The 24,284-nt window shown below is 36.3% G+C and overlaps 2 protein-coding genes across 5 annotated transcripts in view; one reads left to right on the top strand and one right to left on the bottom strand.

Annotated features, from left to right (window-relative positions):
* The window catches only part of TCEA1 (transcription elongation factor A1), a 31,949-nt gene extending 19,904 nt beyond the window's left edge, over positions 1–12,045 (top strand). The window contains exons 4-10 of one of the 3 annotated variants that reach the window (XM_075023293.1): positions 1,498–1,585; positions 2,666–2,811; positions 4,547–4,603; positions 5,576–5,730; positions 7,614–7,760; positions 8,821–8,892; positions 9,960–12,045. In XM_075023293.1, the coding sequence (XP_074879394.1) occupies positions 1,498–1,585; positions 2,666–2,811; positions 4,547–4,603; positions 5,576–5,730; positions 7,614–7,760; positions 8,821–8,892; positions 9,960–9,968 (674 nt within the window). In that variant the 3' untranslated portion in view covers positions 9,969–12,045. The other 2 variants (XM_075023292.1, XM_075023291.1) reach the window with 2 other exon arrangements.
* A 4,449-nt stretch (positions 12,046–16,494) lies between these two features.
* The window catches only part of RGS20 (regulator of G protein signaling 20), a 39,696-nt gene continuing 31,906 nt past the window's right edge, over positions 16,495–24,284 (bottom strand). For both annotated transcript variants that reach the window (XM_075024321.1, XM_075024322.1), the window contains exons 2-5: positions 23,291–23,439; positions 19,140–19,226; positions 18,086–18,320; positions 16,495–16,819 (exon numbers count right to left, since the gene is read on the bottom strand). In XM_075024321.1, the coding sequence (XP_074880422.1) occupies positions 16,631–16,819; positions 18,086–18,320; positions 19,140–19,226; positions 23,291–23,439 (660 nt within the window). In that variant the 3' untranslated portion in view covers positions 16,495–16,630. The remainder of the gene's footprint in view (positions 16,820–18,085; positions 18,321–19,139; positions 19,227–23,290; positions 23,440–24,284) is intronic.

Raw genomic sequence — 24,284 nt, 5'->3', positions numbered from 1 at the left:
GGCTGAGGAAATCACTAAAGTTTTAAGCTCTTGAGGGCTGGGAAGATATTCTGGAGTAGTATCTTTGTGTGCTTGCCTGGTTCCTATACTGTTTTGTAGGCATCTGTTTTTAGGTACAGCCGCAGGCAGAATAGTAGATGGGTGCTTCGTCTGATCCAGTATGGTGTCTCTAGTCTCCTCTTATAATGATGATGATTTTTTTATTGAAGTGATATTTGATTTGATAAATTCCTTAACTCAAAAATTAAGGAAAGGATCAAAATCCTGTCCAGTTTACTATCTTTTCTGTGTAGCTTTAAATGACATTGTTCCTATTAAAAATAAGCCAGTACAGTAGTTTTCTACTCTCTAGGAAAAAAAAAAAAAGCTCAGTGCTAGAATGAGACCTGAATTTGTGTGTTTCATACCACCAAGTTCCCCTGGGAAATGTGGGGATGGGGGTCTTCTGGAAATGAGGATACTTTTACATACTTAAACAAGGATTTGGATACCTAGTTCATGACATATTCATGGGAAAGACTGAGCCTTATCAGATTTCCCTCCTTTTCTTTGTCTGTTTTTAGTTCTTTTTGAAGTTTGTAATAGATGCCTATCCCAATAATATAGTCTATGGATTTAGAAGTGTAATGGCAGCTTTATGATGGCTTAGAGAGAGAAATTCACATAATCTGTTAGTGAGTGATACCAGTCTCTCGGCTTTCTCTGTAGGCAGTGGAGAGAGTCAGCCTTTCTAGAGAGCTAATCAAAGCAGAAGTTCCATTTAGCCATTCTGAATTCTTCTTCACCATAGAAGGGTGTATGTGTTCTCGCTAGGCTAAAGCTAAATGTTGTGATTGCCCCTTTTAATAAAGGCTTTCATCTTTATTCTTTATAAAAATCATCATTAAATGTAGCTTGTGTGAGGAAGGCAAATTCAAATATTTTTAAACGCTAAGGCAAATAATTTAAGAGCCATCACAGAAAATACTATGTGCACATCTGGAAAACTTCAAAAGCATATGAAAATGTTCTTTATATTTTTTGGCAACCATGGTAGCTTTCATACCACAGTTTCATTTGTTCCAGTCTTTTAGTAGAAATTCTATGACTATAATAAAAAAGAATGACATGCTTTTAGTAGGAACTTGTATTTAAAACATGGAAGACAAACTCTAGAGACTTGATGCAGTAGTTTAAGAAGTTATTGTCTCCCTCATGCAGCAGAGTTGGCAAAAATAAATCATAAAAGTCTACATTTTCATCATGTCTTCACTGCCAGTTTAAACAGATGCTGGACTTGACTCGGAAGGATCTGAAGTGTTGTCATACTTTCCATTTGCTGGGTTGGGGAGGGTGTTGGGGAGTGGAAGGCTGTACTGCAAGAGAAGGTCAAAGCAGAGAGTGGGAGCTGATAGCATTTCCAACTGGTTCAGGAGAAATCATCAAAGATATTTTACCGCTGCTTTAAATTGGTTGCTATTTCTGGTTAAAAGAGTTTCTCGTGTTTTGTATTTCCAGATGGACCTTCAACTGATAAAGATTCTGAAGAAAAGAAAAAGGAGTCTGCATCTTCCTCACAAAACAGCCCTGAAGCAAGAGAAGAAAGGTGCTTAATTCTTCATGAGTATACAAATAATCTCACTCAGTGTAAATTAGGTAAATTAGGTAAATTAACATTAAACTATTTGGTCCAAATTTGTCATATTTGAGACAGCTTCCACGTTCTTTTCTGAAATACATGGAGTTGTACAAGAAATGGTGTGTTGTTAGGGAAGTAAGTCCTGCTGCTGCTGACATTAAAAAAAGATGAAAGCCACAGGTCAAGATATGGCCAGACTAGTTACTGTTTATTTGGTCTGTCTTGTCTGTCAAATATTTCTTCTTCTCTCAATACTAGCACTGAGCTTTGAGAACTGTAAAACAACTTTCAGTCACAGCTTTGTGGTAATTGTATATGTTAGAGGTTTAGAATACTTCTTTTGTCTGTTAGCTTTCATGTTTAATAAGCCATCTCATTCTGCACTTTTTTGGTAAACACAAAATATATGTTATCAGAAAAATGAGCCCATGTTAATGACACTATAGGAGCTGAAGAACATTTGCAAAATGGTATCTGCAAGCTCATTTCTTCTATACATTTCTGGTTCTAGTGAATCTGTTTCCAGCAGCCATTTTCAAATTGAAATTTAACCTCTAACCATTTGTCCTGATGCAGGCTGAAAACTTCTTGGTTTACAGTTTGCAAAGTTATGTTGTTTGTTTGTGATCATGGTACTATGTCAGTACAGTAAGCAGACTGAAAGCAATGCCTTCCCTGCAGATTGAATGTTAGTGTGATGCATCTTCACTGTTTTTTAAAGTAAAGTTCCATAGGAGTTAAAAAAAACCCCAAACATTTCATGTTAATGTAAAGAACTGAGAATTAAAACTTATATGCCACATAATGGAATGAAATACTTGCTGTGTCTCTATTGTGTGGAATACCCTGGTGAATATTCTAAAGACACTTTTAAAATTGTATTGACTCTAGAGCTATAAGTAGCTTTACAAAGGTGGCCTGTGTTCTTTCTTTGGAATACTATCAAATAGATAAAGCAAAAGACCTGTGTTTTGCCCTGGAACAAAGTTACTTGAAGAGGGGGGAAAAACATTAATATTGGTTTTCTTTTTGCCTTTTTTTTAGCAGTTCAAGTAGCAATTCCAGCAGCAGGAAGGAGGAGGGTAGTGCTCCCTCAAATTCTTTCATCCCTTCTTTTCCCCGGGCTCCAAGCACTTCGGATTCTGTACGAGTGAAATGTAGAGAAATGCTCTCTGCAGCTCTCAGAACAGGAGGTGAGCTTTGTAGACTATATTTTGAAGTTTAACTGTTTCCTTCTTCTGTATTTCAGTCCTTCCCACTCTATTTTTCTCCTGCCCTGTAGGGTGGAATAAACCTTGTTTATGTCCATTTGTGCGTATATACTCATAGGCCAGTTCACCCGAGTTGCAAGTAATGAGTAACCTTGACAGCATGGGAATGTACTGAAATACATTTTTGTTGCTGATGATGTGGGATGTTTTGTGGCTTCTGTTCATCTGATATCTTGCCTACAGTGGAACTGCTTTTCAGGAGGTTATTACCTCCTTAATGCCTCATTTAAATCTTTTTGTGGAAGCTGCTATTTTTGTCTTATCTCTGACTGAGAGTGCCATTATATACATACCTGCCTTTTTTACACAGAGATCCTGTGGGCCTTCAGATTTTGGTTTTCGAAGGCTGCCTTTCTGTTTTGATTTAATCTTGAAGTTTCATTGAGATACTCGCAGTAAGAGAGTCTTGCATTGCTCTATCTTCATGCCTTTTGGGCATCTGTAAATTCCTTGACTGTTGTTTTTTTTTTTTTCTCTTTCCTCTTTATGTACACTTGGGTGTCTTTAAACTGACAAATTGAATGATATGATAGATAAGGAGCAAACTAAAAGTTGAACTCCTCAGAATGACCTGAATTTTTCTTGTGGCTCCTTCTCTTCTACCTGAACTTATGACCCAGCTCCTGTTCCTCTGTTCTTAGCTAAGTGTAACCTGACTCAGTGTAAGCAGATTTCTGAATCATCTGTTTTTACCCCCTTCACTCTTTTATTCTTTCTTTTAATTCATATAAATTCAGATACAGACAGTAATCAAAGCTGACTAAAGACCATGAATTTGTGGTCCTCTGGATATGTAGTTCATAGACTTCTAAAATAATTTGTGACCAGAAAGTTGGATATAGCATCTGAGTATTCATAATTCTATGCATTCTTAATTTTAGCTAGTTTTCCAAGAACTCTTTTTACTATGTTACTTTCTACAGCACATATTAACTGATCATCCATGGGTTGAATGCCAGTCTCAAAAATTAAGGTTATTTTCTGGTTTTATGGCTTTCTGCATGAGATCGAAGGAGAAATGGTGTTTGGATTACTCATTGAAGTACACCCATGTTAAAATGAGAAGGAGGAAAACACATGCTGTATCTAGTTTGTCCTAAACTATCTTGGAAAGGCAGCTGTCTTTGAGTAAGGGTTTTGGTCAGAAACAGTGAACAATTATCTTGAGACATTTTAGGTCAAGTATTGCATTGTCTTCAAGATTGCTATGGTTTATTTCTTCTAATTTACATGTCTTATGACACATCTCTGCTTTGCGTTTTTTTTTTAAAATATCTAATAATACATTTTCTGTTATTTAATTACTACGTTTCTAATGAAAACTTTCTCTTGCATGCATGCAAAACATTAATTGCTTATGCTTGTATTGCGTGGACTGGAAGAATTGATGAAACACAATCCAAAATGTTTTTTTTTAATAATAGTCTATTCTATACAAAAATATGCTGCGGAGATGGGTATTTGCCAAACCTATTAGAATATTTAAAAGTTTTGAAAGGATAAGTATACAGTAAATTAAACTTTCCTATACAAAAGGAAAATTCACTACAGTTGTTTCATAACTTGCTGAGTTTCGGAGTTTTGAGTGGGCTCTCAGGGGTCTAGAACACTGATGAGATTGTCAGGTTGCTAATACTTTAATATTTGTTTTCCTCAGATGATTACATTGCTATTGGTGCTGATGAGGAAGAGCTGGGTTCTCAGATTGAAGAAGATATCCTTTGTTGTACATCTGTGTGCTCTAGAACAAGAGTATTTTTTAAAAGCATTGATAATATTAAATTACCTTGATTTATGTATTGAATATTTTTAAATTTCATTTCAAACAAAATAGCAAATGGTTCAACACATCAGTGCAGAAATGTAGTGTTTAAAAAAACCAGCACAACCTAAATTATTTGCTTTAAAACATGTACGAATGTGCGTAGGTGAGTGTGTGTGGGTTTTTTTCAGTTCAGTATGTTTTCCTTGCAGCAGCAACATTATATCTTACTGAAGCATTCTGACATAAAATGCTGGGCTCTTCTATGTTATTTTTAAGTCTTTTCTTGTTAACAGTTTTAATCTTTTTCTAATGTCTTTATTTCATTTTCTACAAGTTTCTATTTCTAAATGAATTTGGAATTTTCAACAGGGTCGTTCTGATAGGAGTGTTTGAATAGTTACAGAGCAGAGGTCTGAGCTGCTTTTTATTTAAGGGGTTTTGTTTGGGAGGGGGTGATATTCTTAAGCATAGAAATAGTCTAAGCTTCATGATTCTAACTTGCCAGTGTCCTTCGGTAATTACAGCAGCCACTGTTCCTGTTAAGGAATTTCCTGTTTCTGTTGCAAACCCTGTTTTAAGATTCTGTTAGTGAGCTGAGAGTGTTTGAATATTTGGTTTAGATATCAATTAATACTCAGGATGCGGCCAAGGAACTGGAGAGAAATTTATGGGTGGCTTTTCACAATTTCAGTTGAGATCATATTACCCAAAAATTCACGTTTCACTGACCATGTGCTAGACTATGATTAGACTTCAGAAGACGTGAAGTCTGCTGTGTTGAACAGGAAAGTAACTGTTGGTTGAGGTGGGGGGAAGGACTTGATCAACAATGGAGAAGTACATTGCTTTAGAAAAGTTGACCCCCAAAATGAATCCTTTCTGTTTTACTTGTTAATGTTTTGTTCCTTAAATCCAATGCACCTATCTTTCAAGAATTAAAAAACACTGATATGAAATACAAAAATAGGGTACGAAGTAGAATAGCGAATCTCAAGGATGCAAAGAATCCTAACCTAAGGAAAAATGTGTTATGTGGGAACATTCCTCCTGACAAGTTTGCCAAAATGACAGCAGAGGTAAGTAAAGCATAGGTCTTGAACTATTTCCCTGTTGGACTTACATCCTGGCCTGTATTTATTAGCTGTAAAAATAATTTATGTAAGCTGCCCGCACTTTTGAAAGACTGTGGCTTGCAGTCTGAATTACAAGGCTGTGTTGGGGCAGAGGGAATCAAAGTGGTGCCTGTTAATGGTTCCTAAATATCTGATTTTGTCTGTAAGTCAGAAGGCAGGTAAGCTGTTGCATGTAAATTTCCTGAAACACTGTATGTTGTGCCATTTTTAAAAGGCCACATGATATATCAGTGATAGTTTTTTAAGTTTAGGAAGATGCAAATATGACTGTGTAGTGACTCCAAGCTGCTTACCCATTCACCTTTCTAGATATGTAAGTTAGCCTGTCTTCCCATTAGTTTTCCAAATGCTAACCTCTGCTGTTATACTTCTATGCAAGGTATAGCACTGTGGTTTTAAAGATCAGACCATCTCCTGTTGGCATTTTCAGTGTTTATTTAAAGCTTATCTCTTGAATCTATCTCTTGAATACTTAAAGTGATTTTGAAAGAAACTCTTTAACAATAAACAGAAAAAGCCATAAACGATAGGGGAAAGAAGCTAGGAGAATTGCCCTTTAAATCAAATTAAATTCATGTTATTGAAAGAACATTTTGGACACTTGAATAGAAATTACCATTCAGATGTCCATTGTCTTTACAAATCAAAATAAATCTGGGAAGTCAAATGAAAAATAAGATTTTATGGGAGAGAAAAACAAAAGCATGCTTAACATCTGGTTTCAGTTTTGTAGTTCTGCTTGTATGTGTTGGATTCTGCCCCCCAAATCAGGTATAAAGGAGTATCTTGGAGACTGAAAGAAATTAAATTTATGATCAATTAATGAAAATCACGATTAGCTTTATTCTAAAGGAAAGTTTTTTGAGTTTTGTGTTTTTTCTTTCTATAGGTTTACATAGAGGTTAGGGCAAACAGGCTGATAAAGGAATGTGTAAAGAAAAGTAGATTGTATCTTCAGTACATACTTTGAGGGGGTTTTTTTTGTTCTACACGTGTGTATGCACAAACATAAGTTTTGTGTAGTCCAGTGCCCGTTCTTTGTTTCAGTTAATGCCTTGGATTAAAATTTTAATGGCTAAAAAACCTCTTAGTGTTAAGATTACTTCTAAAGTGAAACAGCAGTAATACAAGATTAGCATTCCACATCTCTATGGGATCTGAAGTAAAACTTCATTGAAGAAAAATGGAACAACTTGTTTTTGCTGTGCACACTTGATTACTATACATTGTGGAGATCCTGCACACTGAACTGTTTTAAAGGGAAAAAGAAAATTGGTCAACCTGAGCTCTTCGGTTAGTGTTTTGAAACTAAGTGTATATGACTTCTGGTAACATATGGTAAATTATGGCTATACTGTATTTCTCAGTACAAATATGGAAACAGTCAAAATAGTATAAATTTTTCCTGTAATAATCTTCTGTAGGTCAATGAGATAATTATGCAAGGATCTAACCTAGGGAGAAGATCTTTTTCTTTCTCTCTGGAGAACTTTTAAGTCCTTCTACCTTGTCTCTGTATTACATTTCTGAACTTCAGCAGTGCATTTGCATCAAAGTTTCTAGGTGTTTGATATTATAACTTTTACTGTTGTTATTTTTTTCAGCTGTGTTTAAAAAAAAAAAAAGAACATTTTTAACTTGTAGCTTCTGTGCTGTGAAATATCCCAACTTAAGTTTTGTAAAATTAAAAATGTGTAGAATTACTTTGCCCTCCAATAGAGTTGTTGTTCATGGTTTCTGAATAAAAAATGGGCTCGCACAGTGGTAACGACTTGTTTAAAACTAAAACTTTGTAGTAAATTCTGTCTGTTCTTCGTCCATAACAGGAAATGGCAAGTGATGAGCTGAAAGAAATGCGCAAAAATCTGACCAAAGAAGCTATCAGAGAGCATCAGATGGCGAAAACAGGAGGTACACAAACTGATCTGTTTACATGTGGCAAGTGCAAAAAGAAGAACTGTACATACACGCAGGTACATGGTTATTCATACTCTTAATTTTCCTTTTTCAAAGCTTAAGTCCTATATAAAGATTGTCAGAGAAAAAAGTTTTAATTACAAAATGAACTTTTAACACAATGCTAACAAATTACAAAGTATGTGAAGACAGTTGGATCTACTTAGGTGTGCTTACATAAAGAATGTTTGTTGTAATAATTTACCAAAGATTTTATGTAAATCCAAGCTGAGTATCTATATAGCCTGAAATGTCAAGTTTCTTTTCAATGCTGAGTTTTTGCTAATTCTTATTACATCTTATTAGTATGGTTTTACGTGGAGGAGAGCTAGTTTACTGTTTTTAATGTGTAAACTTTTCTTTACAGAGGGAATAAAGAGCAGAAAATAATGATACATACTTATAAAGTATATATACATATATAGACATATATATTTTTTATGTATATATAGTCTACAATTTGACTAAGAGTAGACCCTGATTTACAATCATTCCTACAACCGTTTTCTATTTTAATTAGGAACTATGTGCAAAAAGGGCTTTAATTTGTTTAGCAGCGCTTCAAAGCATGTAATTTTGATCATAGGACAGGTGCATTTATAATTTAATATTTTACATAAGGTGCTTTAAGTAGAAAGCTGTTTTTCAATCATGAGACTTTTAAGCTATTGCATCAGTAAATGCATGTAAAGCTGTACTGAACAGGGACATGGTTTAATGGTGGGCTTGGCAGTGCTAGCTTAATGGTTGGACTTTATGAACTTAAAGGTCTTTTCCAACCTAAATGATGAACCTGTAGTTTTACTGCAGAATCTTTTCCTAGAAGTACGTACACGGTTTCTATGCTGAAGTCGATATTTTAGTGCTATTAAATATGTCAAAACATAAGTTTATGATTGTTTTATAGTCTAGACAAAAAACCAGTTTCAATTGATATGGAAAGTTAACTTGTATTTTTATCTAAATGTGTTTCCTTAATTTTAAACTTTGATTTTAAACATTTACATTGAACACATGCTAACAAAAGTTGAAGACACTAATTTTCCTTTTCCGCTCTGGCCCTTGCCTTTGCCAAAGGTTCAAACTCGCAGTGCTGATGAACCCATGACAACATTTGTTGTCTGTAATGAATGTGGAAACAGATGGAAGGTAAGACTGTTAGACTGCTCTGCATATTTGATAGCAGGGAGCCAGACTGTGTGCTTAATTTTGGTTTACAGTAAATGACAAATGAGTTTCTGTTGACTTTTGGGTATTTCTCAGGCCATGAATGATATTACATGTTGGTATTGCGAAATAGCTTTAGGTTAGATAAATATTTTTGACTGAAGGTGTGAGATCACACAAGTAGGGTGGTAGCAAAGGAGAAGTCAGGACATTGCCTTATTCCTTGTGACATTTAGTTACAGTACTGCTTTGCCATACAAAATAGCAGCAAGTTAGTTACTGTGTTTTCTCTTTCTTCATCCAAAGATAGTCTAACAATTTTTAATCTCTGCTTTGATGAGTGGAATAGGCCTTTTTAGACCTTTTTTTGTTGTTTTTTTCTGAGGTTTTTTTTGCTACTCTGTAAAGAAGAGGGGATAAAAAAAAGAGATGACTGCTGCCGCATTCCTGTGTCAGGATAAGTGTAGGGCAGTGATAACTTGATTTAAATTTTTTTTTTTTAAGTTCGGGAAATGGAAATTTAAAAAGCTTCTGAGGAACACTGGTAGTCCAATAAAGTGGACAAACACTGAAATGAAGGCCTGTAAAATTTACAACTTAAGATATGATAGCATGCAAGATGAAGCATGGTACCGTCATTCTGTTATTTTTCTGTGTTAAGAATGCTGCAGCTCTGTAGAAGCATGTTGCATAGCATACATTAAGATTACTGCATTAAAAAAATTTATTTTATGCATCTTGTTTTGCATATCTTATTACGGAATATTGTTCAAATCTATACTCCAAGATACCCAAATAATTTATAAAGCTTAGAAATTCTTTGATGCAGTACCTGGAAAAGTTCATTTGTCCTTAAAAGCTTCTGTAAGGTGATGGTTACAAAACTGTCCATATAAAGATGCTTGAGTGAAGGAATGGTTATGATATAAGCAAATGCTTTAACTAGTAATTTCCATAGCCTAAGTATGGTGTCATATTTCTGTTTCTTCTTGCAAAGACTTAGAAATAAGCTGTATGAAGATCTCATAAAAATTCTTTTCTTTTGACAGTTCTGTTAGAAGAAGAAATTGTCAAGACATCTGGACCAGTATGAAAGAGGATTTTGTAATTAGCTTTAAAAACTAGGCTAAGCATCTAGCTTCCTGCAAATGAGAGGTTTTTTGAGTTTTGGGTTTCTGTTTTGTTGTTGTTTTTTTTTTTCTTTTTTTTTTTAAAGCAGCATACATGCTTGAAGTTAGCCTTTGTTTTGACACAACCATCATTTCCTTAAATGCCTTCCTATAGCTGATAGTCAGTAGGGCCAGGTGAATTGTATGGTGAATGTTAAAATATTTTTTCATTTTTATAAGTAAGTTGACATTAAACTTTTACCAATTAAACATTTTGGTAATTGGCTTGGTTTTTTTCTAACTATGTGAATAATGTACTGTATTTTTTGCGATCTGAAACATACACACTCCTCCCATATGTATTTTACCTCTCCACATTTGTTCAGTTGTAAGAATGGAATTTGTTTATTGCTGCTGTGTTCACTAGTTTTTGCAAAGAGAAAAGGTATCTAACTTCATCTAATTACATTAAACTCAGTTGTTAACTAAGTCATGATTTAGTTAACTCTCTAGTTTGTATGTACAGTTTCTGAATTAGGACTAAATTTGTGGTCATGGAGTTTGGAAATTTATTAGTGGCTATGATGACCTCTTTTGCAGTGGTTGGTTAAGCTTGTTTATGTAACCAGCTTTGATCAATGCAATATATTTTATTGCCCAAAGCATGTATTTTACATTCTATCAGTAGGTATTATTTCTAGGAATGTCTTAAAATAGTTGGTTAAATCTGATTTGAGTGTTCAGTTTTGCTTAATGTCCTTGACAACCAAATTTGGTTTAGACTTTGTAAATAAGCAAAGGCATTGTGTTGTAGGCTGTCCTAATAACACCAGCTAACCAATTCATCACAATATAAACTGGCTGGGGAGGTAATATTGAGTTCGCTTCATATAAATGACATTTATTTTGTTCATGAACTGAATTTTGAGACGTAGAGTATCTGGTGTCAATCATAGACCTGCAGGTGAGAATAAATTATTAACGTTACAGTCTTTTCCACATGTGGAATGATATAAACACTGCTTTGTTACAGCCTGCTTTCTAACAGCACATATGTTTAGAAGTATTTTGAACTGTGCTTTCAAGGAAGAACATGTCAACGTTTTTGGAAAAGATTAAATTCTTTCATTATATCTAAGTTTATATTATTTTATTTATCGAAGCCTGGAGCTGAGGAGGTCTATCCTGGCAATGTATAAAGGATTCATGGGGGGATGGGCAGAGTATGTGCAGTTCCTGGAGAATAAATTCCTTGACTGTAAAGGAAAAACAACATTTTCTATGTTGAATATTTTTTGCATGATGTTGGCAATTGTAACAAATGAGTTGGAAATAGTATGATGACACTTGACCTTTGCAAGACAAGAAGTGTTTGGTAAATACTTTGTAGAGCAAGCTTTTCCAGTTAACTTGTGCAAGGAGGGAGAAGTGGCTTTTCTGCTGAAAGGAAAAATGATTAGAGTAGAAGTTTAGTTACATTTTTTAGGCAGAAAATTGTTCAGCATTTAAAGTTTCTTGCATAACTTTATATAAAAAAAAAGTTTTTAACTCAATTTATTTGATACTAATGCCCTAATTCAGAAAACGTTCTTTTTTCTGCGAACAGATAGGGTTTATTTTTAGCCTGTGTAGGTCCTTTGGCAGGGATTGCCTCTTAAGAGTTACTTAAAGATGCATAATTGACTTTAAGTTGTTTAAGACAGCAACAAACTAATTACAGACATTTAATATCAATGACAGTGCTTTGTTTGTACTTTCTAAAGGAACAAATCTGAAAAATTGTGTTAAAAATGATTGCAAATTAGATACCAAGTAGACCTAAATTTCCACTGCTGTTCACAGCATATATACAGGGCAGGCACAGGTTGGTTTGCGTAATCTTCCTCATGCTACATGTCCTCTATGCCTGATTGTGACACTTAAGAGAATTACCTTTTGAGAGAATACAGTAATTGTCTTTCTGTACTTACCGAATTATGTCTGGACTTTATTAAAAGAAGTAGAACTGTGATAGTGGTTTTTGTGATGTTGGTGTATCCAAGTAGGAGTTTGAATAAGACGTTGTTTCCCCTGATGTTACCTTATGGCCGGGCAACAGCCTTCACTCTTTTGGTCTTCTGTCCCCGAGGAAAAAAGAACAGTTTCTTTCTCGCAGTGAAAGATGAAGTCCAAGAACGAGATCCAGAAAAGATCATAGGTGCCTAAACTCTACTTGTATTTCATTTTGGTTACCCAAATCCAAAAATAAAACTGCCCGGCAGTGAGCTTTGGATGCACCTCTGTTCAACAGGTGCTTCAGTTTTCCCAGTTGTCTGAAATTGCCATCCTCTATTGGAGAGGATGCAAAGTCTTGAAGGATTTATAGGAGAAGGACATAGAGGTGGGGCTGGGACCAGGACCGTATGTCATTTCCGCAGCTGGCTGTCTTATCTACTGAGCTGCAGTTGTGCTACAACTGACCCAATACATTTGGGTATTTTATGCAGTTAAATGTGGTGGCAGAACCGGTGATGAATCTCTCCCTTTCAAGACTAGCAGGTTTGTTTATTATCTTTATGGACATTTGAATCCTCTCAGACAAAAGAGAGACTGGAACATAGTTGCCATACAACTTAAGCTAGTTTTTACACTAATCTAGTAGAGAAAAAGAGGGGGCCATGCTCCTCTTAAAGTGTGTGTGTAGATCTTTAAGGATGCTATCTTTCTTCTGTAAGGAAGGCTAGAGGTTTCTGCTGCTCTGGATTCTTCGTTAGAAGGCGTTTCCTCATAAGTAATCCTGCTCAGGAGAAAGTGTTTTTAAAATATCTTGTATTTGTAGCACTAGGCAGAAGGTAAATATCTGCTCAATGATCTTGGCTTTTGTGAATCTGACTTTAGAAGCCCTATCACACTTCTAAGCGTTGTGAAAGGGTGCCTGGTTTTTATCCAGAGTTAAGGATTCCACTTGTGGTCACATACGTACTTACAACCCATACCAGCTTAGGTGGAACTTAAATTCATCAACATGAAGTTGTCATTCTGCAAAAAGTGGTTGTATTACCTCTCAAACGCATGCCTTTTGAAATAGATCATTAGTAGTCATTCATATGAATAAACCTGAGGACTTTTACCTCTTTAAGTACAGTTTCATACAGCTGTATATTAGCTTTTGTTTCACTAGATCATCGCTAATCTTGAATTGGCTTACCATTTTAAAAGGTTTGGGATTAATTAGTTGCAGCATTAATGTAGAAAATGTTTCATTAATGTAATTGAAATGATACTGATACCTTTCATGGCAGAAGACATATTCTTAAGTACTGTTTAGAGCAAACTTGTTTAAAAATTACTTTGCGTTGTCTCATCACTTTTCCTTTTTCAGATATCCTTTGTAATTAAAAGGTGCATAAGTACATGATGTTTGTGTGATAAATTTTAATCTGTCTTTATATAGTAGAGCCCTTCAGGATATATATATATATATATAAAATTTTCTTTTTCTTCGTTTGTATTGTGCTAATGACTTTGGAATTTAAAGGTCAGTGTAAAGCACAATATGTTGGCTGAAGGAGCCCATGCAATTTTAATGCTGCTTATCAGGCCAGTAAAAAGAGCAGTCTTTAACAGTATGCATGTACTGTGGGAGTTACTGGTTTGTGCATTGCAGACATTGAAGAAAGAATACCAGTGGACTGAAAAGTTGTTAGAGCTTAATGATGTCCTGCAGTTAGATAAATGCCAAGACAAGCCAACTGTGCCTATTTCCAAGCTAGGATGAATTGATTTTGTGGTAATTTTACTTGATGAATTATAAATAATACCTTGTGTCAATATGATTATTTTCTCCTGCTGTTCATGCAACACCTTGTCTATAGTAACTTTTCCTTTTCAGTGCAACTCACTTTTGCCCTAAGAAAAGTTTGTGTATAACGACCAAGTACATAGTAATGAAGTGTAGTTAAAAACCTGTCTTCTGTGTGGGTGGGCTTTTGTTTTCCTTTTTTTTTTTTTCTCCCCCCCCCCCCTTCAATTAAATCCAGCATTAAACAGCCTTAGAATAACAAGATATTTAGGGGAGTGGATTGTTTGGGTTTTTTAAGAGATACTCACAGGGTATCTAGGGACCAGCATTCTGCCACTGGTGTTGAGTGTAAGCTTAAACCTAAACCACAGCATTAAAATTTGTTAAGATTTTTCAGGGAAGATGTGCATTGCAAATGGCAGCATATTGTGATGCAGAAGTGAAATGAAAATGGCCTACAGAATTTTAATTGCTTAGAAGTTGTGGCACGTGGAAAATAAGCTTAGAAATTATTATTTTCTTTTTTTAAAAATCTGATGTTAACTGTAGAACTGCCCAAACCAATATAGTTTTCTCTCCCCTCTAATTTCATTGCTTCTTTTTCTTTCTTGCAGAATAATGGAATATATTGTTTGATGTAAAGTACGAGTGTTTGGTCTGTCTTCCAGCTCTTAATGAGGTATCTTTGTAAGGAAAAGAGATAACTTAAAAGAAATGAAATCCTCCATTTCATGAAATGACACACTTTGAAATTTTTTTTGATGTGTGTGTCTGATCTTTCCAGCAACCTGAATTTGACCTAATTAAACTTACTTTGTCAATTTAAAGTTTTAGAGCACTCTTACCCACCCTGATTAAAACAAGTACAGCATTGTTAGGTTGACTGCAAGCTCCCTGTGAATGCTGCCTTACCAATATATCTAGTTTGTTTTGTTGAAGTTACTACCTATCAAGTAATACTTCATGTGAACTGAAATTGTATTGATAGTGCTTTGGGTATGTTTACTAGAAATTCAGCTGAGATAACCAACGTTGGTACGTTAAGTAGTGGCGACCACTAACTGGACCGTGTATTAAGTAGTGGTATATAGAAGGGCTTCCTCTGAACTTAGTCATCCAGTGTTCTGCTACAGAGGGCAAAAGCACTTTGTTTTGCTGTCTCAAGTTTTTTGCTTTACTTTTTTGTGCTGACACATTGAATAGTATTTTGTTTTTGGAAGGCGATCAAAACTGGTCCACAGCTATTGTTAACTTACCGTGTATTGGCTCTTTTCCTGTGGTGCTGTGTAACAAAAAATCTCATTGTTATTTGTTCAATAATGCCAATGCAGTGAGGGGAGAACATGTCTCCTGCTGAGTGCATTGAGGAAACAATTAAATTGATCTCCTAAATTCTGCCTTGTTATTTCCATTTCCTTTTTTCAGAGAAAGTCCCCATTTTGTGCTTTGCATAGTGCTGGAATTAGGCAAAGAGTAGGTTTTAGAAAGGCTACAGTAAATGTCACTGAACTATGCCTGTCTGGTTCTTCCCTTCTAGGGGTATTTTTTTTTTCTTTCTGTTCCACCATACGTCCTTTTCCTACCTATATGTGTCATTTTGTTCATTTAAATACATGTGCAGGAAAAATACAATTCAATGGAAGTCCACTATAAACTTTAAAGTTTAATATAGTGGAATTGTAGTGAATCTTGTAACTTAAAATAAGGAAGTTACTAGAAGAAAAGATCTACAGATAGATTATGTGTATTCAACTTCCTTTCTTCCTAGTGCTTCCTGTGATTACTGATTTTGAGATGTGACCAGAAATCAAGTGTAATGCTTTGGGAATACTGTAAGTGAATGTGGTTTATTAGTGGATAGAGCTGTTGCTTTTCTTTTGGACAGTCTGAAATAGTGCTGTATCAGAACAGAATAGTTCCAGCTTCCTCCTTTTGTCAATTAAATGTTTGCGTATCTGTAATAGAAACTTTACAAGATCTGCCAGGTAACAGGAGAATTTAATATGTACAAAACCAAGATAGTTGATACTGGCATCCTCTCAGGAGTGAATAATGAAGGGTTTTTACATCTGCCTATGGAGGGAAGAGAAGCATATGTGAGAATTCTTGTGCTTTATTTTGGAATTTAAATGCCCAGATTCTTCTTCCTCTTAAGTAAATAATTTAACTTTATAAACATCAACAATATGAACTTAAAAATGCTTTCAGCAGACTGTAGTAGTAAAATAACAATTCTTCAGCAAAAGATTTTTATAGGCAGCATTATTTCAATCATTAGCTTTCATAAACTTGAGATTGCCATACTGATTTCCATTAGTGCACTGTATATGCATTAAATATACCAAGACAAGTGGAGTGTACCTGTGCCAGGTACGATTTGTACAATATGTGAAACTTTGTCTAGTGTAACCCAGATATTGACAGTAGTATTTTTACTTTGATCACAGTGTGGATGGGCAACTGGTTTGGTTTTCAAGAAAATTCTAAGACTCCACTTAAAATTTGGTTTTCGTGCTCAGTTGGCATTTGTACCTCAGACATACATTGTAACAGATTTGCATCTGAGTTGCATGCTGCATTTGAAAAAATACTGCATTTTTGAACAGCAGCATTTTCTCTTCATTCTCTTCTGCAAAGTAACACTGAATTTGATCAGAAACTGTAGTTAGCTGATTGTGTCAGAGCCTTGTGTGGGTTTAAATCTTTCAGTCTGTAGTAAAACTTGCCTGAGTTATTTTCAGGTAAATATCTGATTAATTCTAAATTCCCTGTGGATTGGTGTAGCCCAGAGTTCCGTTTGTTTTAAAACAAATACATTTAAGAAAAAATGCTATGCTTCAATGGATTTTTCAGATAAGGACCGAAGCAAGTCCTTATAAATAGCAGAGTTCATAAACCGGGGGTAGGAGTCTCTGTGCATTAAGGTATAAATTTGCAGCTGTGCGTCATCGAAGGTGTGTTGTGAGGGTTCCAGCATATTTCGGTTAATAACTTCTCTTACTCTGGAGTCCAGACTGACCTGCATATTAAAATACAAAGTCACATAATTAATAGTGGTGAATAGTACACGTGGGGTTTTTAGGTTTGTTGTATTGGCTTGAAAAAGCAGTCTTTTTTAACCATTTCAGCTGGTGTCCTTCAAGAGTGTAAAAACTGCTAAATATATTGGGCAAAAAATTACTGTGTTGAAATTTGGAATTAGTAATTTGGAAGTAGTAATACCTCGAGTATGGATAGAGAATGGAACTCTATGGATAGCGTTCTCGCTGAGGCAGCCTTACTTTGAACAAGGGTGCCCGCAATCCTGTTACTACTGAAACCTGAGAGATTGGCGGACTGTTTCCAGACGAGCTTCCCACTCTGTAGGAGCGAGGATTTGTAATTTTTTGTGACAGTTCGTTTCCTTGGGAGTCAGTGCTGTTGTAAAGAGTCTGAATTTGGAGTAAGCAGTATGACGCAGACAGAAACTGTAACCTGGGATGCTGTTGCTTAATCAAATTCCTGTGTTAAAAAGCAGGGTGAATTGATGTGAACCACAGGTGTGGCTATATAATGATTCCATACAACATACAAGTAGTGTCATTTTTTTTCTCCAAGGGTCTAGTCTCTGTAGAAAGATACTAGTATTACTGGAATAGGCTACCTAGATTTAAACATCATTTCTGTAAGTATAACTTGCACGGCAAACAATTAAGTTTGAGTTTTGCAAGGATATTGGAAGGTTTAAAATTCCAGCCTACTTGGCAGGATTATATTCAAACTGAACTGAGGTGTCTTTGAAACTTGACATACTTGCTAACAGCAAAGTTGACAAGTAGTTTTGAAAATTTTGAGGAAGTCAGTGTGTTTGTTCTATGCTGTATTTTGTCAGCTGTTCTTTGAGCAATTTGTGATTTGCAAATAACACTTTATTTGTGGTTCCTGTGCTTTTGGAGAGATGCATACACCCCTTTCCTAGTGCAAAGAAAAAAGAAACTGGTTTGTCCAACAAATAAAACTTAAGTTGAGCAAGGATAAAGTGATCGTCTGTATATTTGTGCCTCAAACTAAAGATTTTGTATCAGCATGCTAGGGTAGCACAGGAAGAGCTTTCTGACAGCCAGTGAAAGTAGTTTTAACCGTCTTACCTCAACGATGGGTCTGCCTTTTTCCCCTAAATCTCTACTTGATGGCAATGGAACAGGGCGGGGGGGGAGTTCTCCCTGAGAACTGTTGGTAGCTTTAAACACATTAGAACTAACTGTGCAAAGCAGCATCAAAGAATGTACTGAGGAAAGTAATATACCTCTTTTGGAGAAAGGATAGAAATATAATCTTCATAAATTAGTCTTGCTTTTTCTTCAATGACACTTTTGTTGGATTCTTGTTTTAATTCCTCACAGGCCATCCAGAAAAGCATGTTTTCCTCACTGAATTCTGTTCGTAGAAATTCACGAAAAGCATTTCTGCCAGCTGGAGTAAGCATCAACTTGTCAAATGATTGAGCCCAGGCATTTACTTCTTCAAGAGTAGGAGCAGGGCTTGAGGAGGACGGAGAGGGCAAGAAGAGAGAAATGAACGATTGTTACTCAAGCTGTTTGCATCTGGCAGGAGGCATCTGCCATCGTGATGGCACAAAATCACAAGGTTCATGAGGCTCTAATTCCTTACTGGAACTATCCAAGTGCAAACTCTAGTAAACATATTTATAAGATGCTTTTTGAAAGTGTGTTTATCAAAAGCTCAGATGCAGATGATTGCCAGCGCTTTGATGCAGAAATTGCAGTTTACTGCTCAAAGTAATTGCAACAAAGAAGTCCCTGTGCAACAGCTAAGTGTTTTTTCTATACCTAATCGTCCTTGTTGAATCATTGTTAAAAATTGAATGAAAATATATAGAAAGAAGCAATGATTCAAACCCCATAAAAGGTACCCTCCTGTCTGTTACGGTTTTACAGGAGCTCCTACCTGTTTGACCAGTTCTGAGCTCCTCTTTACATTTACTATTTTGGTAAGGCTGAGCACTGCCAGTTAGCTTCATCGCATAGTTGCTAGGTAGGAACAGGATGTATTTAAAAATTATTTCAGAAAAAAGGGAGACTGTGTTTACAATGCTGGTTTTGATTTGCTATGTTACGAAAGTGGGGATGTGGTTACATGCTGTATATAAATAAGGTAAAAGATTATAAATCAGACCTTTGGTTCCTTAGGAGGTTAAGAGACAGATGACTGCAAATTCAGCATAAATGACAAATAGGTAATAATAGTTATTTGCATATTTCAGGTAATTCACTTTAATTTAGTATAGTTTGCTGGGTTTGTTTCATTTAGCTTGACAGAACACTTAGTAAAGACCATACCTTTCCTCGCAGTTTGGAATACCCTCTGCTTGGAGTTCATGAGATGTTCTCCTTGCTCTCTCTTCGTCTTGATTTCTAACAGTAAGACTGCAAGGTGGCAAACAAAATTTTAGTCAGCGTTATAAAGGAAAAGGCTGAACATACATCAGATGCTTTTCCTCTGATATTTAAAAAAAAAAAAAAAAAAATCAGCTAAAAGGACAGAAGCTAACAGTAGCCACATTACCCATAGTTATACTCTGACATTAAATTTATAGTTGTATAAACCTGGCAAACTTTAACATAGCTGAACACTGTTTGATACTGTATCACATAGACTTTCTATACAGGGATCATAGATTCATAGCATATCTTGAATTGGAAGGGACCCATAAGGATCATCGAGTCCAATTCCCTATATATATGTATACATGACTGTGTGTGTGTATATATATATGAGATATTATATGTATACATAGATGTATAAATGAGTACCCTTTATCACATACCAAATCTGTTCTCCATTGACGTTTAATACTAATTATGCTCAATGCAATGTTTTTACTTGTTAGACTTGATGCACTGGTTTGATGTGAGTTGGATTTCAAGGTTGGTTGTTTTGGTTTTTTTTGTCCGTGGCTATTTTTTTATATCCATAGGGCATGATGAAGGCCAAGACTCTGGTCTAGAATGGTGATACTATGTTACAAGACAGTCAGAGTTCAGAAGCTGGAGCATGAATTTTAAGCAAGCTAGACATTTCTATACGTGATGTTGGAAACGTAAGCATCTTTCAGAGTTCAGATGTAGATATAGCCAGATTGTGTGGTAATTGGTTGCAACTTTAAGAAAGTGCCAGTATATCCTTCAAAATGTGAGGCCTGGAGCACAAAGAGCAGATATATCATTGCTGAATATCGTTATGAGTATGTCTGACTGGAAAGGAGTATTAGCTTGTTTGTAGTATTACAAAAAAAAAATAATGTTGCTTGCAATCACTAGTGATCACTAAGAGTTTTTCATGTCCCATGGAAGGCTAGCTGTCAACTCCTGCTGCTTTCATCAAATGTTAGTTTAAAATAACTCTAGTTTTTAAGAATTCCTTTTGTAGTTGCAGATTTTTCTTTTTCATTTGAGGCTGGATTTGAGAATATACATATTTCTTTTTAGGGAAGGGGGACTAGGTTCCAATTCATAGGCTATCATGGTTTAGTGAGAAGTGCATGTGTATACACACACATACATTCATACAATCTGTAAAGCTGCTTAAAATTTGTCAAGAAGCAATATAGTTGTTATAACTTCTAGGAAAATATCAAACTTAATTTCTTCATTTGTATCTTGGCTTTCTTTAATGCTAATGTTGTAACAGTTTTGTTGCCTTAATCCTTAAGAATCTCATTTATCTCTAGTAAGGCTTTTTGTTAAACCAGTTGATTTTGCTGTCCTTTCTGCCTTCTAAACTCATGCCTTTGTCTTATTTGCAGCCTTACTATTTACTGGCTATCTCCTTCTCTTGCTTTCTCTAGTGTTAGTCCATAATCTGCAAAGACCTGCTTTTTCTCTTTGCCAAGGCAGTCGATGCACTGAAGAGGTAGGGAAACTTTCCTATTGCTAAGATGGAGAGCAGATACTGCAAACTCATGCGGGTTTTTTTCCTGTAACATCTGAACCATACATTCAAACCAATGAATTATTTCAATTCACGTTTTCAGAAAAAAAGTAAGTAGTTAATGTTCTCTATTCTTTCAGGGTGTATAGGTCTCAATCCTTCACTACCCTTTTTACCAGCGATTCTGTCCTTTTTTTTAATATGAAAAGTGATATATTATGTATTCTTCACACACAGACAAGAAGTGATATGCTTGTCAGAGTTATTTTTGGATTGTGGGGAACCAACATATCCAACAGAAAGGATTACAGTCTTCATATGATAATGCATGAAAGTGGAAAAAGACAAAAGAAATAACAAAAGCTTCCTTAAGAGAACATGCCATGCCTCAGAAAATGACTTGCAGGCAGGCTCTTTCTCAAGAAATGTACAGGTAAACAGCAACCACAAAAAGCCAGTGCAATATTGCATCTTCTCAGGATCTGGAAGAGTAGCAGGCTGGAGGCTTGAGGTTTGGCTGTAGGAATGAACACAGGCTCTAAGCATCCAGCTGAGAGACTCATTTTACCACGTCTTCATTCTAAATCTACTATTAAGAGTATGCTGAATATTGGATGTTCAGCAATTCAGCAGCATGACTCATGTAGACTTATTTTTATTCCTATTCATAATTTTTCTGTTCAAAGTACTTGAGCTATTTTGAGGAAAGGTTCTATGAATAGGGAATATAAATAGGTTAATTACAGTTTGTTTTGCATTTCTTGCTACTAGAAAACAATTATTCTCAAAAAAATCAGAAATTATTTTAAAGCTAAAACAAGCTGCTCTGTTTTGGAGCCCATGCTGGTTTCCCAGATGATTCTGAAATGCAAATAGGAATTTTAAGCATCATGAAATTTGGGTACTTTCACACACCCTATTGAGTAAATTGCTTTCTTTGAATTGTTTGAATAGTGAGGTGCACAGAAAATGAGCCTCCTGGAAAATATCAAGTAAAATGGCAAAAAAGCACTTTATCAACAACTTAAAAGATAAAATGCAAATTTTATGTACTCTGACTTGGTAGATAAATGTACCTTTTTTTTTCCTTGTATGGGAAGACTGTGTGTAATACAGCTCTAGACTGAGCCACTTGCGATTGCACTGGGCAACTGTTCAAATGACACTGGAATTTGTATGGGATGCTTTAATATAGATGCCATTTTGCAAGGTAGCAAACTCCGATCCTGTACAGGTACAGTACTTAATGTCTCTTGAAACTCTGCCTTAGTCAACCTCTAAGCACCTGCTGAAAAGCTTGGTGGGATCAGAGCCAGAGTATTTGGCATCTTGCAGAAAAACTGCAAGCAGCCTTTTGTCCTTACAAAACATTCACTATTTGCATTAGGGAGGGCAGAATGGGGTATCTTGGCTTCTGATGAGGTGAGTACCAATAGCAAAGGAATGATCAGCCTGCTCTTCCCTTGCCTTCTAGTGGTGTTCCCCAAAGCATTTGCTACCAGCTGCTGTTGGAAAAAAATAATGGTGGAATAGATTCCTAGCTGGGGCTGTAAAGTTATTTATGACTTCTTCCCTTCACCGTAGTGCCAAGTTTGCTTGCTCTGAAGTGCTTATGTGGTGGATGGTGCATTTACAAGAAGCACTCGGCTTGCTGACAGTGTTTTGGTTGAACTACAGCTCTTAAAGACTTTTTTCTTTATTTCAATGCAAGTTGGTCTCACCCATTAATTAACACTTGGGCCCCAAACAGATACAGGACTTTTGAGTATGGGAAGCTTTACTTCAGTTTTGAATGAAATCACTTGGATCTGGAGGAGCTGGTAAGGGAGAGAAGGTGAACACGTCATTAATTTAAGGAATTGAGTGACTCCTTTTCCTCTTTTGCTTTGCTTCCCTGATAAATTTTCCTCCTTAACACCTTGTAATGGGAGTTCTTCTGAATTATGTTCTTCCATAACTCCTCATCTTCAGCAAATACCCACAGTGTCTAAAGTCTCTGATCCTAAGGATTAACTTCATATGAGTTGCAGGTGCCATGAGTTGGCAACACTAATTAATGACAACAGATCCAGTTGCCTTTGAAACAAAAGAACAGTGCTGGGCACCTAGTTATTAATTTTCTGACCTACAAATTCTTCCACCTTCTCTGAACTCCATTTAACACAGTCTATGCTGCTTGTTAAGTCCCAGTCCTAAATCTAAAGCTGTGACTTATTCTGGTATTGCTTTCAGTTTTTAGTGGAAGCCCTGGTGAAGCTCAAGGCTGAGGAGAACCAGTCCTGCACGGAACAGACCTTCTATTACACCGTATTGACAACAAACTTACCACAGAGATGCTGTACAGAGATTTGTGTACAAAATCTCTTATTTCAATGGCAAGAAAAAAAAAAGTAAACTGAAGTAGAAGGTTGTGTCTAGTACTAGAGCACAGTCATCTCTCTCAGTCCCGGATTTGCAGAATTACCCCGGTGGGTTGTTTGGCTTACGTTGTCCTATACATTGGCTATTGCCTCCCTCCCCGGCTATTCTGTTCCCCAGAGGCTTGAATGAGAGGGGTTACCATGAGCAGCTGCAGCAACAGCACCAGCAAAAGCAGCAGGCATTGGACCCTCGATTTCCTGCGCTGAGCTGAGCCGGCGCAGCACCTGGGGTCTCCTGGATTGTCGACATCTGCCGTTTGCGCATCTCCGTCCGCTCTGATCCCATGGGCTGCAAGACAGCAAGAGAAGGGGGAAGTAAGAAACACCTCTCTCTCTTTTTTCCCTTTTGTTTGCTTTAAAAGTCTTACCAAGAAGCGCTGAAGGCCACAGCTCTGAAGGAACTGGAAAGCTAAACGCTTGATTTTTTTTTTTTTCTTCCCCACAGAAGGCCTTGGGTGTTGAATCCTTTGGAAGATTTACTCATTTTATTTAAGTGCTGTGATGGAAGGCAAAGGGCTAATGAATTCTGCACATGGGTGGGAATACAAAGAGAAGAGAGCGGTGATGCAGGGAGCAAAAGGTGGAAGTGAGGGGTCTTGGAGAGCTGCAGCTCTCAGCACAGGGTGTATAAGCCCAGGAGTTGAAAAGGGTTTCCTGAGGTTTTGACTTCAAGGCTAGCCCTAAAGAAAATGGTACAGAAGAGAGGTAGTTAGAGCCTCTTTTTTTTTTTTTCCTCCTTTTTTCTTTTCTTTCTCTCTGCCTCTTGATTAGCCAATGCAGAGGCTTCGTGATGCTTGACCGAGACACCTGAGCTCTCCTGAAAATCTGGCCTTTGGTGAGTACGGAGGATGTCTCAGACCTGCTGGCTGCCCTGTAGCAAAGGGGAAGGGCCAATGCTTACCTGCCCATTTTAGGTCTGACTGCCACAGTTTTTAAAAATGTTTTTCTTCCAAGAAGGAATAAAGCTTCTGTGAAGATGAGGAATTACTAATGGAAAAAAACCACGTAACTGGACACATTAATATTTAACATGCAGCTTTTCGGTCACCTGTCCCAACTGAAGACAGCATGAAACAATTTTTGGTGGAAGCACTGTTTGTGGCTTTTTCACTGTTCTAGGAAACCTTTTTGGAG

This window comes from Buteo buteo, chromosome 3 (assembly GCF_964188355.1).
Source record: "Buteo buteo chromosome 3, bButBut1.hap1.1, whole genome shotgun sequence".
Taxonomy (NCBI): Eukaryota; Metazoa; Chordata; class Aves; order Accipitriformes; family Accipitridae; genus Buteo; species Buteo buteo.
Note: the sequence above shows the minus strand (reverse complement) of the source record. Positions and strands in the feature narration are given on the sequence as shown.